Here is a 14,766-nt window from a genome sequence, read left to right as displayed (position 1 = left end):
AATCGTAGACGCCGTGTCAGCTCCTTGTCACTTTCATCTAGCATATTTATTCTGCCTCTGGCAACATCTAGTGAGTACCTCAACGCATTTGACCAGTGGCTCTTTCGGTTTTCCTAATCCGCTTCGGATTTGCCTGTTGACTCTGTTCTGCAATGTTATAGCCCAGAGTGACCAGGGCTCCTTACAGGGTACCTTTTCGGCCAGCTCTCCACTCCCAACCTTTACGTCATCACCGGGATTTTGTCTATTCTGCCGCTGACGGAGTGATTGTGGAAAACAATGTCATCAAGCCCTACTACGTTTCTGGCTCTCTAACCAATCACAGTGCCAGAACACTTGTCATCGTTTGTGTGTATTTAACGGTCACTCAGCTGGAGTTCTTAGTCCTTTCCGCCTCCTATCTTTTCTACAACACAGTTGTCAGAACTACTTTGTCTTCTTATCTTAGCAGACTGGGTTCTGCTCTAGAATTTACTTTCCAGAATGGCTCCTGTTTCTCCTTTCCGGCCTCTGGACTCTGGTTGAGTTGCGGTTTCTTTTCTCTTACAGTGTTTTTGTTTATGCAGTTAGGGTGGTTTTACTTACAAACCACAAGTTGTATTGGTTTTTCCTCTCCTTCAGCACATTGGGCTTCTTGTGTCGTCCCAGGCTTGTCCGGGGCGGGTCGGTAATTGGCCTTATTGGTTGTTGTTCAAACCTTAACTCTTACCTTGTTGGGTTTGTTTGCTGCACCCAAGCGTGGCTGGCTGGCCAATAAGAACAGGGTGATGTGCTGGGTTAATTCTGCTATTCAGCAGGCTTAGATTTCTTAGGCGTTGCCTGTTCCTGATTCCTTAGGGGCTCATTCGACTCGACCTGTTGGAGCCACTTGGGCTGTTCACAGTGGTGTATTCGTCCAGCAACTGCGTAGAGCGATGACCTAGTCGTCCGTACATACCTTCACGAAATTCTTCCATTTTTCATACTTTTGGTTTGGAGACTGCCTCTGTTAGGCATCAAAGTTTGCAGACTGCTATGTCGTCTGTGTCTCCCTCCTCTAATTAGCTTGCTTTGGGAAATCCCATTAGTAAGTGCGCAGCGTCCCCCAGATGGATGAAAGAGAAATAGGGATTTTTGTTTACTTACCGTAAAATCTCTTTCTCTGATTCCATCTGGGGGACGCTGCGATCCCTCCCGTATATATATTCTGTTCTGCCTCTTCCGGCTTTGCTAAACGTTAACTGAGGTAATCTGCTGAGCAGGAAGGAGATGGGAGGGGTTAGAGGGGGGAGGAGTTAGTTTTTTTATAGGTTCTGTGCCAAACTCCCAATCCCACACACTCTAACCCATTAGTAAGTGCGCAGCGTCCCCCAGATGGAATCAGAGAAAGAGATTTTACGGTAAGTAAACAAAAATCCCTATTTCTGATACTACAAGTACCACAAATAAGGGTATTATGTAGGGTGTGAATAAACTACTTGTAGTTTTTCCTGAATCAGATAAATTAAATGAAGTGTGTGATGATACGTGGGTTTCCTCCGATAGAAAATTATTGGCGGTATACCCTTTCCCGCCAGAAGTTAGGGCGAGTTGGGAAACACACCTTAGGGTGGATAAGGCGCTCACACGCTTATAAAAACAAGGGGCGTTACCGTCTCCAGATACGGCAGCCCTCAAGGAGCCAGCTGATAGGAAGCTGAAAAATATCCTAAAAGTATATACACACATACTGGTGTTATACTATGACCAGCAATCGCCTCAGCCTGGATGTGCAGCGCTGAGGGGGCTTGGTCGGATTTCCTGACTGAAAATATTGATACCCTTGACAGGGACAAGATTTTATTGACTATAGATGCATTTCTATATATGCGAGATGCGCAGAGGGATATTTGCATTCTGGCATCAAGAGTAAATGTGATGTCCATATCTGCCAGACGAAGACACGACAGTGGTCAGGTGATGCAGATTCCAGACGGCACATGGAAGTATTGCCGTATAAAGGGGCGGTCCATCGGACCTGGTGGCCATGGCAACAGCTGAAAAATCCACCTTTTGTTACCCCAAGTCACATCTCAGCAGAAAAGGACACAGTCTTTTCAGTCTCAGTCCTTTCGTCCCCATAAGGGCAGGCGGGCAAAAGGGCCAGTCATATCTGCCCAGGGGTAGAGGAAAGGGAAGAAGACTGCAGCAGGCAGCCCATTCCCAGGAACAGAAGCCCTCCACAGCTTCTGCCAAGTCCGCAGCATGACGCTGGGGCCGTACAAGCGGACTCAGGTGCGGTAGGGGGTCATCTCAAGAGTTTCAGCACGCAGGGGGCTCACTCACAAGTGGACTCCTGGATCCTACACGTAGTATCCCAGGTGTACATTGGAAATTCGAGACGTCTCCCCCTCACAAGTTCCTGAAGTCTGCTTTACCAACGTCTCCCTCCGACAGGGAGGCAGTATTGGGAACAATTCACAGGCTGTATTCCCAGCAGGTGATAATCAAAGTACCCCTTCTACAACAAGGGAAGGGGTATTATTCCACACTATATTGTGGTACTGAAGCCAGACGGCTCGGTGAGATCTGAAATATTTGAACACTTACATACAAGCGTTCAAATCAAGATGGAGTCACTCAGAGTAGTAATAGCGAACCAGGAAGAAGGGGACGATATGGTGTCACTGGATATCAGGGACGCTTACCTACATGTCCAAATTTGCCTTCTCACCAAGGGTACCTCAGGTTCGTGGTACAGAACTGTCACTATCAGTTCAGACGCTGCCGTTTGGATTGTCCACGGCACCCCGGGTCTTTACCAAGGTAATGGCCGAAATGATGATTCTTCTTAAAAGAAATATGGACGCTTTCCTGATAAGGGCAAGGTCCAGAGAACAGTTGGAGGTCGGAGTAGCACTATCTTAAGTAGTTCTACGACAGCACGAGTGGATTCTAAATATTCCAAAATCGCAGTTTTTTCCGACGACACGTCTACTGTTCCTAGGGATGATTCTGGACACAGTCCAGAAAAGGATGTTTTCTCCCGGAGAAGAAAGCCAGGGAGTTATCCGAGCTAGTCAGGAACCTCCTAAAACCAGGAAAAGTATCAGTGCATCATTGCACAAGGATCCTGTGAAAAATGGTGGTTTCTTACAAAGCGATCCCATTCGGTAGATTTCATGCAAGAACCTTTCCGTGGGATCTGCTGGAAAAATGGTCCGGATCGCATCTTCAGATGCATCAGCGGATAACCCTGTCTCCAAGGACAAGGGTGTTTCTTCTGCGGTGGCTGCAGAGTGCTCATCTATGAAAGGGCCGCAGATTCGGCATTCAGGACTGGGTCCTGGTGACCACGGATGCCAGCCTGAGTGGCTGGGGAGCAGTCACACAAGGAAAAAATTTCCAGAGAGTGTGATCAAGTCTGGAGACTTCTCTCCACATAAATATACTGGAGCTAAGGGCAATTTACAATGCTCTAAGCTTAGCAAGACCTCTGCTTCAAGGTCAGCCGGTATTGATCCAGTGGGACAACATCACGGCAGTCGCCCACGTAAACAGACAGGGCGGCACAAGAAGCAGGAGGTAAATGGCAGAAACTACAAGGATTCTTCGCTGGGCGAAAAATCATGTGATAACACTCTCAGCAGTGTTCATTCCGGGAGTGGAAAACTGGGAAGCAGACTTCCTCAGCAGGCATGACCTCCACCCGGGAGAGTGGGGACTTCATCGGGAAGTCTTCCACATGATTGTAAACCGTTGGGAAAAACCAAAGGTGGACATGATGGCGTCCCGCCTGAACAAAAAACTAGACAGATATTGCGCCAGGTCAAGGGACCCTCAGGCAATAGCGGTGGACGCTCTGGTAACACTGTGGGTGTACCAGTCAGAGTATGTGTTCCCTCCTATGCCTCTCATACCAAAAGTACTGAGAATCATAAGAGGGAGATGAGTAAGAACGATACTCGTGGTTCCGGATTGGCCAAGAAGGACTTGGTACCCGAAACTTCAAGAGATGTTCACGGAAGACCCGTGGCCTCTACCTTTAAGAAAGGACCTGCTCCAGCAGGGGCCTTGTCTGTTCCAAGACTTACCGCGGCCGCGTTTGACGGCATGGCGGTTGAACGCCGGATCCTGAAAGGGCATTCCAGATGAAGTCATCCCTACCCTGGTCGAAGACAGGAAGGATGTAACCGCAAAACATTTTCACCGCATTTGGTGAAGATATGTTGCGTGGTGTGAGGCCAAGAAGGCCCCTACAGAGGAATTCCAACTGGGTCGTTTCCTACATTTCCTGAAAACAGGACTGTCTATGGGCCTAAAATTAGGGTCCATTAAGGTTCAAATTTCGGCCCTGTCGAATTTCTTCCAGAAAGAACTGGCTTTAGTGCCTGACGTTCAGATGTTTGTAAAAGGGGTACTGCATATACAGCCTCCTTTTGTGCCCCAGTGGCACCTTGGGATCTCAATGTTGTTTTGAGTTTCCTAAAGTCACATTGGTTTGAACCACTCACCACTGTGGACTTAAAATATCTCACATGGAAGGTGACGATGCTATTAGCCCTGGCTTCAGCCAGGCGTGTGTCAGAATTGGCGGCTTTATCATATATAAAGCCCTTACTTAATTTTTCATTCTGACAGGACAGAATTGAGGACTCGCCCTCAATTTCTCCTTAAGGTGTTTTCTGTTTTTCACATGAACCAACCTATTGTGGTACCTGCGGGTACTAGGGACTTGGAGGACTCCAAGTTACTTGACGTTGTCAGGGCCCTGAAAAATATGTTTCCAGGACGGCTGGAGTCAGAAAATCTGACTCGCTGTTTAGCCTGTATGCACCCAACAAGATGGGTGCTCCTGCTTCTAAGCAGACGATTGCTCGCTGGATTTGTAATACAATTCAGTTTACACATTCTGTGGCAGGCCTGCCACAGCCAAAATCTGTAAAAGCCCATTCCAAAAGGAAGGGGGCTCATCTTGGGCGACTGCCCGAGGGGTCTCGGCTTTACAACTTTGCCGAGCAGTTACTTGGTCAGGGGCAAACACGTTTGCTAAATTCTACAAATTTGATACCCTGGCTGAGGAGGACATGGAGTTCTCTCATTCGGTGCTGCAGGGTCATCCGCACTCTCCCGCCCGTTTGGGAGCTTTGGTATAATCCCCATGGTCCTTACGGAGTCCCAGCATCCACTAGGACGTCAGAGAAAATAAGATTTTACTTACCGATAAATCTATTTCTCGTAGTCCGTAGTGGATGCTGGGCGCCCATCCCAAGTGCGGATTGTCTGCAATACTTGTACATAGTTATTGTTACAAAAATCGGGTTATTCTTGTTGTGAGCCGTCTTTTCAGAGGCTCCTTCGTTGTTATCATACTGTTAACTGGGTTCAGATCACAGGTTGTACGGTGTGATTGGTGTGGCTGGTATGAGTCTTACCCGGGATTCAATATCCTTCCTTATTATGCACGCTCGTCCGGGCACAGTATCCTAACTGAGGCTTGGAGGAGGGTCATAGGGGGAGGAGCCAGTGCACACCACCTGATCCTAAAGCTTTTATTATTGTGCCCTGTCTCCTGCGGAGCCGCTATATCCCCATGGTCCTTACGGAGTCCCAGCATCCACTACGGACTACGAGAAATAGATTTATCGGTAAGTAAAATCTTATTTTTACCCCTACAATTTACTGTCTGGTCAGCTCTTTACATCTGCGTTGACCTTTCCAGTAGACACAGAGCCCACCCTATGTAACAGTATATGGGAAGTGATACTGTGAGATCAACGCCTCAGCAGCAATATGACCAGTTTGGGCCAGTTTATCGATAAGTCTGACTACTGGTCTATCTCATTTTTAGTAAATGCCGTGTATGGGCGTACCAGTGTCTACCAAGCCTCGTGGTAGCCATAATGTCAACAAAGTGTAAATGTTAAACTTGCGAATGTCTACGGGGTTTTATAGCAGACAGTTATGTCGACATGCTTAATGACCGTGTGGATGGTGACAGTACTATCTAACCCTAGTCACAGCCTAACCCTAATGCTTTTATGGTCATACTGTAGACATGCATAATGTCAACATTTGGTCAGTGTTGACATTAACAAAGTTGTCGACATTTAGAACCACATTACATCCTGTACGTTGATTATATGACTACATCCCCTTCCAGGAAAGGACTATATAGTCCACGTATATACGTTCTCCAATGAGTGCCACTTTAAGGTGCCCATACAGTATCTCAGGGTGCGTTGCTTCGTGGCAGCAGTTTATAGTAGAGGAGAGGGGGCACCCCATATGTTCACCCTTAGCTAGAATCACAGTGCTGAGAGACCCAGGGGTCTATGTACTAAGCATTAGAGAGAGGTAAAGTACCAAAAAATGTTACAGGATGTGCTTGAAAAATGACAGGAGCTTGCTGGTTGGTGCTTTTATATCAATCTACTTTATCACTCTCCATGACTTAGTACATCTGCCCCACAGTCTAGTAAATAGACTCCCCGGTCATTAGTACAAGGTTTCACCTTTTCTTCCAGAGCTGATTCACCCACATTATTCTGGGTTCCCTCACACTGGTCAGAGAAACGCGTGGTGACTTCTAATATCTAGAGTAAGTTTTATTCCTTATAATAGACAAGTTTTCCTCAGGGAGTCGGAAGCGATGACCTACTGTAGCTTGCCTTTTATGCAGATCTTATTTACAGTAGTACATAGCCCTTACGTAGTTATTAATACTTGTACGTAGGTTACAGGGCATTGGCAGCAGAGGGGTGCTCATGGTGGCTCCTGGGATTAATTTTGGTGACATTTTCAAAGTAATTCGCTTTTGCTAAAACATGTTCCAGAGTCCATAATGGCTGGACTGCATAATATTCATTACCGCAAAATGGAAATAAATGAACTATCCAACCCCCCCTGAAAAACAGTTTTACAGAGTTCTACAACCACTTTTATTTATCACCGAGCTGCAATCTTTCTGGTGTGTTTCATTAGTACTGTAGGTGATGAGGTGCATGAAATTACCCAGAAGTAGTAAAGTAAAACGTTTGTCTTTTCAGAAAAGCACAATGTAGACATGAATCCCAAACACCCGAGCAGTTCACCTGACATGGACCGAAACCCGTCCCCTCCCTCCAGTGATGATGAAGAGGCGTCACCCGAGGACACCATCGCTAACACCGTATTCAGCAAACACTGGTTCTTCAGCACCCTCACTAAGCTTATCGAGGTATGGTACAAATATACAGATGTGTCCTCATACAGCTGTGCAGCCCCTCTTGTCACGCCAGATCCCATGAGAATGTTCTGGCACTGGCCGCCTTTTTTTAATTTATTTTTTTATAATAATGCAGGGAGACTGTGCTGTCCTTAGATGCTGCCATTGTCACACCATCAGCCCTATGGCAAGTGTAGTTTCTTTGTCTGACTATGGCCTACTACAGGCCTGGCCAACCAGCTGTTGTGAAACTACACGTCCCAGCATGCCCTGACACAGTTTTGCTATTGTGGAATGCAAAAACGGCAGAGCATGCTGGGATGTGTAGTTTCACAACAACTGGAGAGCCACAGGTTGGCCAGGCATGGCCTACTATGTTTGCATCTATTTACAGACCGTTTCACACACACACTCCCATAGCAGAGAATGACCATTTTTTCTGTGCAGTTGTTAGTCCGCTACATTCTCATTACACTTATCTGTGTGTGCAACGCTGCATGGAGACAATCGGGACCAGCGGCCAATTTTACCTAGGAGCTACAGCCCCGCCCCCTAGTAACATCTGCCACCCGCAGGGAGTGCCTAGCATTGGCAGAGACTACCCATAGAAGTGCTCCTTGCAAATCACAGGCAGACCCAGGGGGAGGTGTTTTCTTCCCCTGGGACAGCCTGTCGGACTGCCATAGCAGAAAGAGCGCTTCCAATAGGAAGCCACTCCACTGCTATAAATTCAGCCATTTCTGGCTTCTATGAGCTGCAGCTGATGCAGTCCCTAGCAGCCAGCATTTTTAGCAGCTCTAGAATTGAGCCCCTCCCTGGACCCAGGGCTACCCCAATCCCCCCCTCCCCCTCTATTTCCGCTGGACCTAAGCCCCGCCTCCCAGTGATGTCAGCCATCAATCGCTGGGAGAGTAGTCAGGAGAGGGCTGCAGACCCCCCGGCCAGACAGGTGACGAACTTCCGCCGATTGGGACGCATGCGCATTAGCAAAAAATAGCTCCACTACATCTGACATTGGCAGTGCCTACAGCTCTGCATCAGGCTCTACGTGTGAATCTAATGTCTAACGTTTATCAGATGTAAAGCGTTGTCTAAGTTTGACCCCGTTTGGTCTGTTTGATCACTTTGTGCATTTGTTAAATGTTATTAATGTCTCATGAAGGATTCATTTTATACCTGTATTATGCCAGTCACCATTTATACTGTAAATTGTGTTGACCAGACTGACTCCACTATCCGTGGTCAGGCCACAGGGGCAGTAATCTGGGTGACCACCTGCTGAGTTTAGTATCTTTAAAAAAAAACAAAAAACAAAGTTGTTAGATCCTTATCTCTTGTTTAACCTTGCCCTTTGTTCTTGCTTAGACCATTACAGAGAAAGAAAAGGCGGAGGCCGATAAAGAGACCTGGGATGATCTGGATGAGGACATGGAAAATGACATATGTAAAGTGTGGGACATGTCTATGAATGAGGTAACGTGGTACAAATCAGTGGGCTAAAATAGTTTCTTAATTACAAGACTTAGGGGTATATGCAATTGCGGTCGAATTCCCGAAATTGTCGAATTTCGGGTCATTTTCGCCCAAAAAAAAAAATCGTCAATGCAATTCAGTGCTTTCCGACCAAAAAACGGACTTTCAAAATTCGACTTTTTGAAATTCGAATTTTTGCAAATTCGACTTTTCTGCAATGGTACAAGTGCTGCAATTCGACAAAAGCATATTCAATTCAAGTTTGGAAATTCGACAGCAGTGCTTTTAGACAGCAAATTCGTCATTTTCAATCCGCCACACTTTGGAGGGTGAAAACAATAAAAAAAAATTTAAACATGTTTTTTTTGGTGTTTTTTTTTTTTTAGGAATAGCATATCTATTTATATTAGAAGGGATTAGGTACTTTTTTTTTTTTTGGAGGCACAAATATTATTTATATATTTTTTAAAATATTATTTTTTTTTTTATTTTTTTTTATTGCTGGAACGGTAAAATCCTAAAAAAAAATGGCGTGGGGTCCCCCCTCCAAAGCATAACCAGCCTCGGGCTCTTCGAGCTGGTCCTGGTTCTAAAAATGCGGGGGAAAAATTGACAGGGGATCCCCCGTATTTTTAAAACCAGCACCGGGCTCTGCGCCTGGTGCTGGTGCCAAAAATACGGGGGACAAAAAGAGTAGGGGTCCCCCGTATTTTTAACACCAGCATCGGGCTCCACTAGCTGGACAGATAATGCCACAGCCGGGGGTCACTTTTATGCCGTGCCCTGCGGCCGTGGCATTAACTACCCAACTAGTCACCCCTGGCCGGGGTACCCTGGGGGAGTGGGGACCCCTTCAATCAAGGGGTCCCCCCCCCCAGCCACCCAAGGGCCAGGGGTGAAGCCCGAGGCTGTCGTCCCCCCCCCCCCCCCCATCCAATGGGCTGCGGATGGGGGGGCTGATAGCCTTTTGTGATAATGAAAAGAATATTGTTTTTTCCAGCAGTACTACAAGTCCCAGCAAGCCTCCCCCGCAAGCTGGTACTTGGAGAACCACAAGTACCAGCATGCGTGAGAAAAACAGGCCCGCTGGTACCTGTAGTACTACTGGGAAAAAAATACCCAAATAAAAACAGGACACACACACCGTGATAGTAAAACTTTATTTCATACGTCGACGCACACAATACTTACCTATGTTCACACGCCGACATCGGTCCTCTTCTCCATGTAGAATCCACGGATACCTGAAAATAAAAGATCAATATACTCACCTCAGCCAGGGTCCAGAGATACATCCACGTACTTGGCAAAAAAAGAAAACGAACACACGGGCCACCGGACTGAAAGGGGTCCCATGCTGACACATGAGACCCCTTTCCACGAATGAGACCTGTCAGTGACAGTTGTCACAGAAAGGTCTCTAAAGCCAATCAGGAAGCGCAACTTCGTTGCGCTCACCTGATTGGCTTTGCGCTGTCTGAGCTGTCAGACAGCGCATCGCACAGCCCCGTCCATTATATTCAATGGTGGGAACTTAGCGGCTAGCGGTGAGGTCACCCGCCGGTCAGCGGCTGACCGCGGGTAACCCCACCGCTGACGGCAAAGTTCCCACCATTGAAACTAATGGAGCGGCTTTGCGATGCGCTGTCACAGCACAGACAGCGCACAGCCAATCAGGTGAGCGCCACGGAAGTAGCGCTTCCTGATTGGCTGAAGGGACTTCAGTGACAGGAGTCACGTGATGTCCCGGCATTCGGGGGAAGGGGTCTGATGTGAAAGCATGGGACCCCTTTCAGTACGGCATGGATCGGGTGTTCGGTTTGTTTTTTTAACAAGTACGTGGATTTATATCTGGACGTGGATGTACCTCTGGACGCTGGAAGGTGAGTATAATTTTTTCACAGGTACCCTCGGATCGTCTGAGACCGTGGCAGTCGGCGTGTCAACATAGGTAAGTGTGTGTGTGTCGGTAGTGTGTAATAAAGTTTTACTATCAAGGTGTCTGTGTACTGTTTTTATTTGGGTATTTTTTTTCCAGTAGTACTACAGGTACCAGCGGGCCCGTTTTTCTCCCGCATGCTGGTACTTGTGGTTCTCCAAGTACCAGCTTGCGGGGGAGGCTTGCTGGGACTTGTAGTACTGCTGGAAAAAACAATATCTTTTCATTATCACAAAAGGCTATCAGCCCCCCCATCCGCAGCCCATTGGATGGGGGGGGACAGCCTCGGGCTTCACCCCTGGCCCTTGGGTGGCTGGGGGGGGGGACCCCTTGATTGAAGGAGTCCCCACTCCCCCAGGGTACCCCGGCCAGGGGTGACTAGTTGGGTAGTTAATGCCACGGCCGCAGGGCACGACATAAAAGTGACCCCCGGCTGTGGCATTATCTGTCCAGCTAGTGGAGCCCGATGCTGGTGTTAAAAATACGGGGGACCCCTACTCTTTTTGTCCCCCGTATTTTTGGCACCAGCACCAGGCGCAGAGCCCGGTGCTGGTTTTAAAAATACGGGGGATCCCTGCCCAATTTTTCCCCGCATTTTTAGAACCAGGACCAGCTCGAAGAGCCCGAGGCTGGTTATGCTTTGGAGGGGGGACCCCACGCCATTTTTTTTTACGTTTTTTTCCCGTTTTTTCAAATCGCGGCAAAATCCGCCAAATCGGCCGATTTTCGCCCGCGGGACTGTCGAATCCGTTTTGCATTGAATATGGTGAATTCCGGCAGCCACCTGCCGGAATTCACCTGTCGAATTGTGTCGAATTTAAAAACGGCGATAATTTGCCGCGATTCGCCGTGAATTGCATATACCCCTTAAGCTACGGCATTGGGAGCGGTATTCCCAAATATCTGACACGGGATCACTTTTGTTCATCATTCCTCCCACTCCTACCTCCCAAGATTTCTCACGTGCTGCTCCCTTTCTCTGGAACTCTCTACCTCTCCCCCTCAGATTCTCCAACTCTCTACAAAACTTCAGACGGGCTTTCAAGACCCACGTCTTTACCAAACCCAACTAAATCTTATCCTAACCCTCTATCCCACGCTCACTGTTTACCCCTCCTTTAGACTGTAAGCTCTCACAAGCAGGGCCCTCTTCTCTCATGTACCTTTCCTTCTCTTACTTAAACCATTTTCGACTGCGCCAACTCTCGCGGTTTTCTGCCACCCTGATACTTAGGTCAGTGTCGTCTGCTGCTGTAGCTATGTTTCTGTATCCTGTACTTGTCCTATATTGTCTTCAGCTGTAAATCACTGTTTTCCTGTTTTGCTTCCTCGTTTATGTACTCTGTAATTGGGCGCTGCGGATCCCTTGTGGCGCCATATAAATAAAGGATAAGGATCTCTATATATGTGACAGTGCGCCTATCTGCCTTTGCATTGAGCATCGTTATGTTGTGTCTGTTAATCTGCAACTACAAAGCCTTTTGTGCGCACTCGAAAGTATCACCTGTGAATGCAGCTGGCTATCGCATTGTTTTATAGCAGAACGTTGTTACATCCCGCAGTGCTAGAGCAGCAGAAGCCCCAGGCAGCTATCTCCAGCCACGGCCTGTGTAACAAGCCTTTACATCCTATGTAACAAGCACCACCCCTTTCCTCCCAATGGGAATAACTTTTATATAAATAAAGCAATTTTTATTTGTCATTTCAGTCAAATTGGTATTTTTAATATGTCTTTCTCAAACGGCCAAATTAGTACTCTTTTCATTAATTTTCAAGCAGGAGAAATACTGTCTGCCTTTGCATATGACACGTAAATTCATGCATACGAGCCTTGCAGCAGGGCCCTCTGCCCTCATAAAAAGTGATAATACTTTCATACCTGTTGTTCACTAGGGGTCCCCGTTTTCTGGGTTCTACCTGTGCTGTTTTGCATAGGGACACCCATAGCTAGCACCTAAGTTGTATTTGTTACCATAATGTAAGCTCTGCGATTTTCCATTTTAGCCAGGACATACCCTCTCTGGGGCAAATGCCTATAGCTGGCGGAAATAAGTTCTCTTTTTTTTCTTTTTAGAACTATTTTGCATATTTCATCATTCAATAACAACGCTTGGGTTTTACCTTTTGCATGATAAAGGTCATGTAATGTTCTGCTGTGTTTGTCTGGGAGGCTCCTATTTCTACATGATGATAAATACGTACTCCCAAATGTCACATTGGGATTAACCTTCTAGATTTGATGATTGGCTATGTTATCTTTGCGATAAGAGGAAACGCATACAAAGGTAATTAGGTTTCTTATACGCTCGCCAAATGTGTGTTTCTGACTCCCAATATTTGCACAGAAGTTACAGCGATACCCATTTGTATATATATTTGCCTGCAGTACTAGCCATAAATATTTTCTGCTCAGGTCCGTGTTTCGTTCTGTTCCAGGAGGTGGCGCTATTCCTGATGGAGTTTAATGCTCCTGAAATACTACTAGGAGCCATCACAAGGTCAAAGTGCAGCCGCCTGACAGTGAGTAATGACGCCACCTGAGGTATAGGTATATGTTACTTACTATGCGTTTTCTGTGCACTGTAAATTAATGACTCATCAGTGACATAGTATTCATGCCAATGCGCGGTGAGTGATGTCACTGGTTCCTTGTGTGCTGATAGGCTGCCTGCACTGTGTATTGGCGAATGGTACCATCTAATCGCTAATGGTATAATGTGTCCTGTAGGAATTTCCTGTAAACGCTGATTTTTTTATTTTTTTTATTGGAGAGTTACGGAACTGATGCATATTCGCTGGTGGATCCTTTTTCTTTTTCACTCTTCGTAATTAAGTTTTTTTTTATACGGTTGAACATGGACACCAGTACTGTTTCATACTAAAGAGTATGGGGTATATTCAATTAAAGTCGGATCCATTCCGATGTGTATTTGTCGGAATGGATCCGACAACCCCTATTCAATCCCATTTTAATTCGACTTTTTCAAGTTCAATTGAGATGGGACACAGAGGAGGAGAAGGGGGCGAGCCGCGGGGAGACCAGCGGGGGGACAGCCGGCGGGCATACAGGGAGATCAGCGCTACAGTAGCGCTGCAGCAGTATGTCACTCAGCCACCCGACCTCACGACAGCTTCCACCCAGCTCAAGCAGCGTTCTGGAGCCGGGTGGAAGCTGCCGTGAGGTCGGGCGGCTGAGTGACATCCTGCTGTAGCACTACGGTAGCGCTGATCTCCCTGTATGCCCGCCGGCTGTCCCCCATCTCCCTGCGGCTCCCCCTCTCCTCCTCTGGGTCCGCATCTCAGTCCAACATCATTTTGATGTCGGACTGAGATGGTCGAAAAGGGGGCCAAAACCGACGTTTTCGACACAAGCACGTGGATTGGCAGCTATTCCGCTATACGTGCTTTTCGGCAAGTCGAATTCATCGACTTGTCGAAAAATTTAGCTAAGTATTGAATAGGTCGAATCAGGATTCGACCTTAAAAAGTTGAAAACTGACATCTTTTCGACAGACGGCAGTTGTCGACTTCAATTGAATATACCCCTAAAAGAACCTAAGTCAGAATAATAACTTTGTGAGCCGTTATAGGAATGTCCTAGGGAAGAGGCCGGCCTCCGCTGGAGGTCCCACAAACCACTCTCATTCTCTGCTTTCTTCCACTTCTCTTCTAAGGAAATCTGTATTGGGATTCTGGGTAACATGGCCTGCTTCCAGGAGACGTGTCAGGTGATCAGCAGCAACGAGGCCTTGGGGTACGTCCCTCTCGCTAACTCCCATGAGTTGTCCCCTGTTGGCAGGTGTCTCGTCTTACCGCAGGGATGGGGAACCTTTGGCCCTCCAGCTGTTGCTGAACTACACATCCCAGCATGCCCTGCAACAGTTTTAGCATGACCAAATTGCAAAACTGTTGCAGGGCATGCTGGTATGTGTAGTTCAGCAACAGTTGGAGGGCCAAAGGTTCCCCATCCCTGTCTTAAAGGATTCTCAGGTTTGAGGGGCAGCACAATTTAGTAATGTCGTTAGACATGTAGATTTATAATTGTTGATTGTTAGTTGCCAGTGTTTGTATCCTCCTCCTCCTCCTCCCTATGTACACTATCGGTCTCTGCTTTGTATTTCTGGGGGGTGGTTAGGTGGGCGGGGGTGTTAGCTCTTCATACCTCATCCAGTGTGCAGTTTATGATTTT

The 14,766-nt window shown here is 47.1% G+C and overlaps 1 protein-coding gene across 4 annotated transcripts in view; it reads left to right on the top strand.

The window, feature by feature from the left end:
• Positions 1-14,766, top strand: part of SAAL1 (serum amyloid A like 1) — a 129,667-nt gene that overhangs the window by 81,271 nt on the left and 33,630 nt on the right. For 3 of the 4 annotated variants that reach the window (XM_063946337.1, XM_063946338.1, XM_063946336.1), the window contains exons 2-5: positions 7,008-7,177; positions 8,531-8,638; positions 13,014-13,097; positions 14,252-14,331. In XM_063946337.1, coding sequence (XP_063802407.1) covers positions 7,008-7,177; positions 8,531-8,638; positions 13,014-13,097; positions 14,252-14,331 — 442 coding nt within the window. Of the gene's footprint in view, positions 1-6,539; positions 6,560-7,007; positions 7,178-8,530; positions 8,639-13,013; positions 13,098-14,251; positions 14,332-14,766 lie in introns of those variants that run through there. The other variant, XM_063946339.1, reaches the window with a different exon arrangement.

Source organism: Pseudophryne corroboree, chromosome 11, assembly GCF_028390025.1.
Source record: "Pseudophryne corroboree isolate aPseCor3 chromosome 11, aPseCor3.hap2, whole genome shotgun sequence".
Lineage (NCBI taxonomy): Eukaryota > Metazoa > Chordata > Amphibia > Anura > Myobatrachidae > Pseudophryne > Pseudophryne corroboree.
The sequence above is the reverse complement of the archived record's forward strand: the minus strand, read 5'-3'. Positions and strand labels throughout refer to the sequence as shown.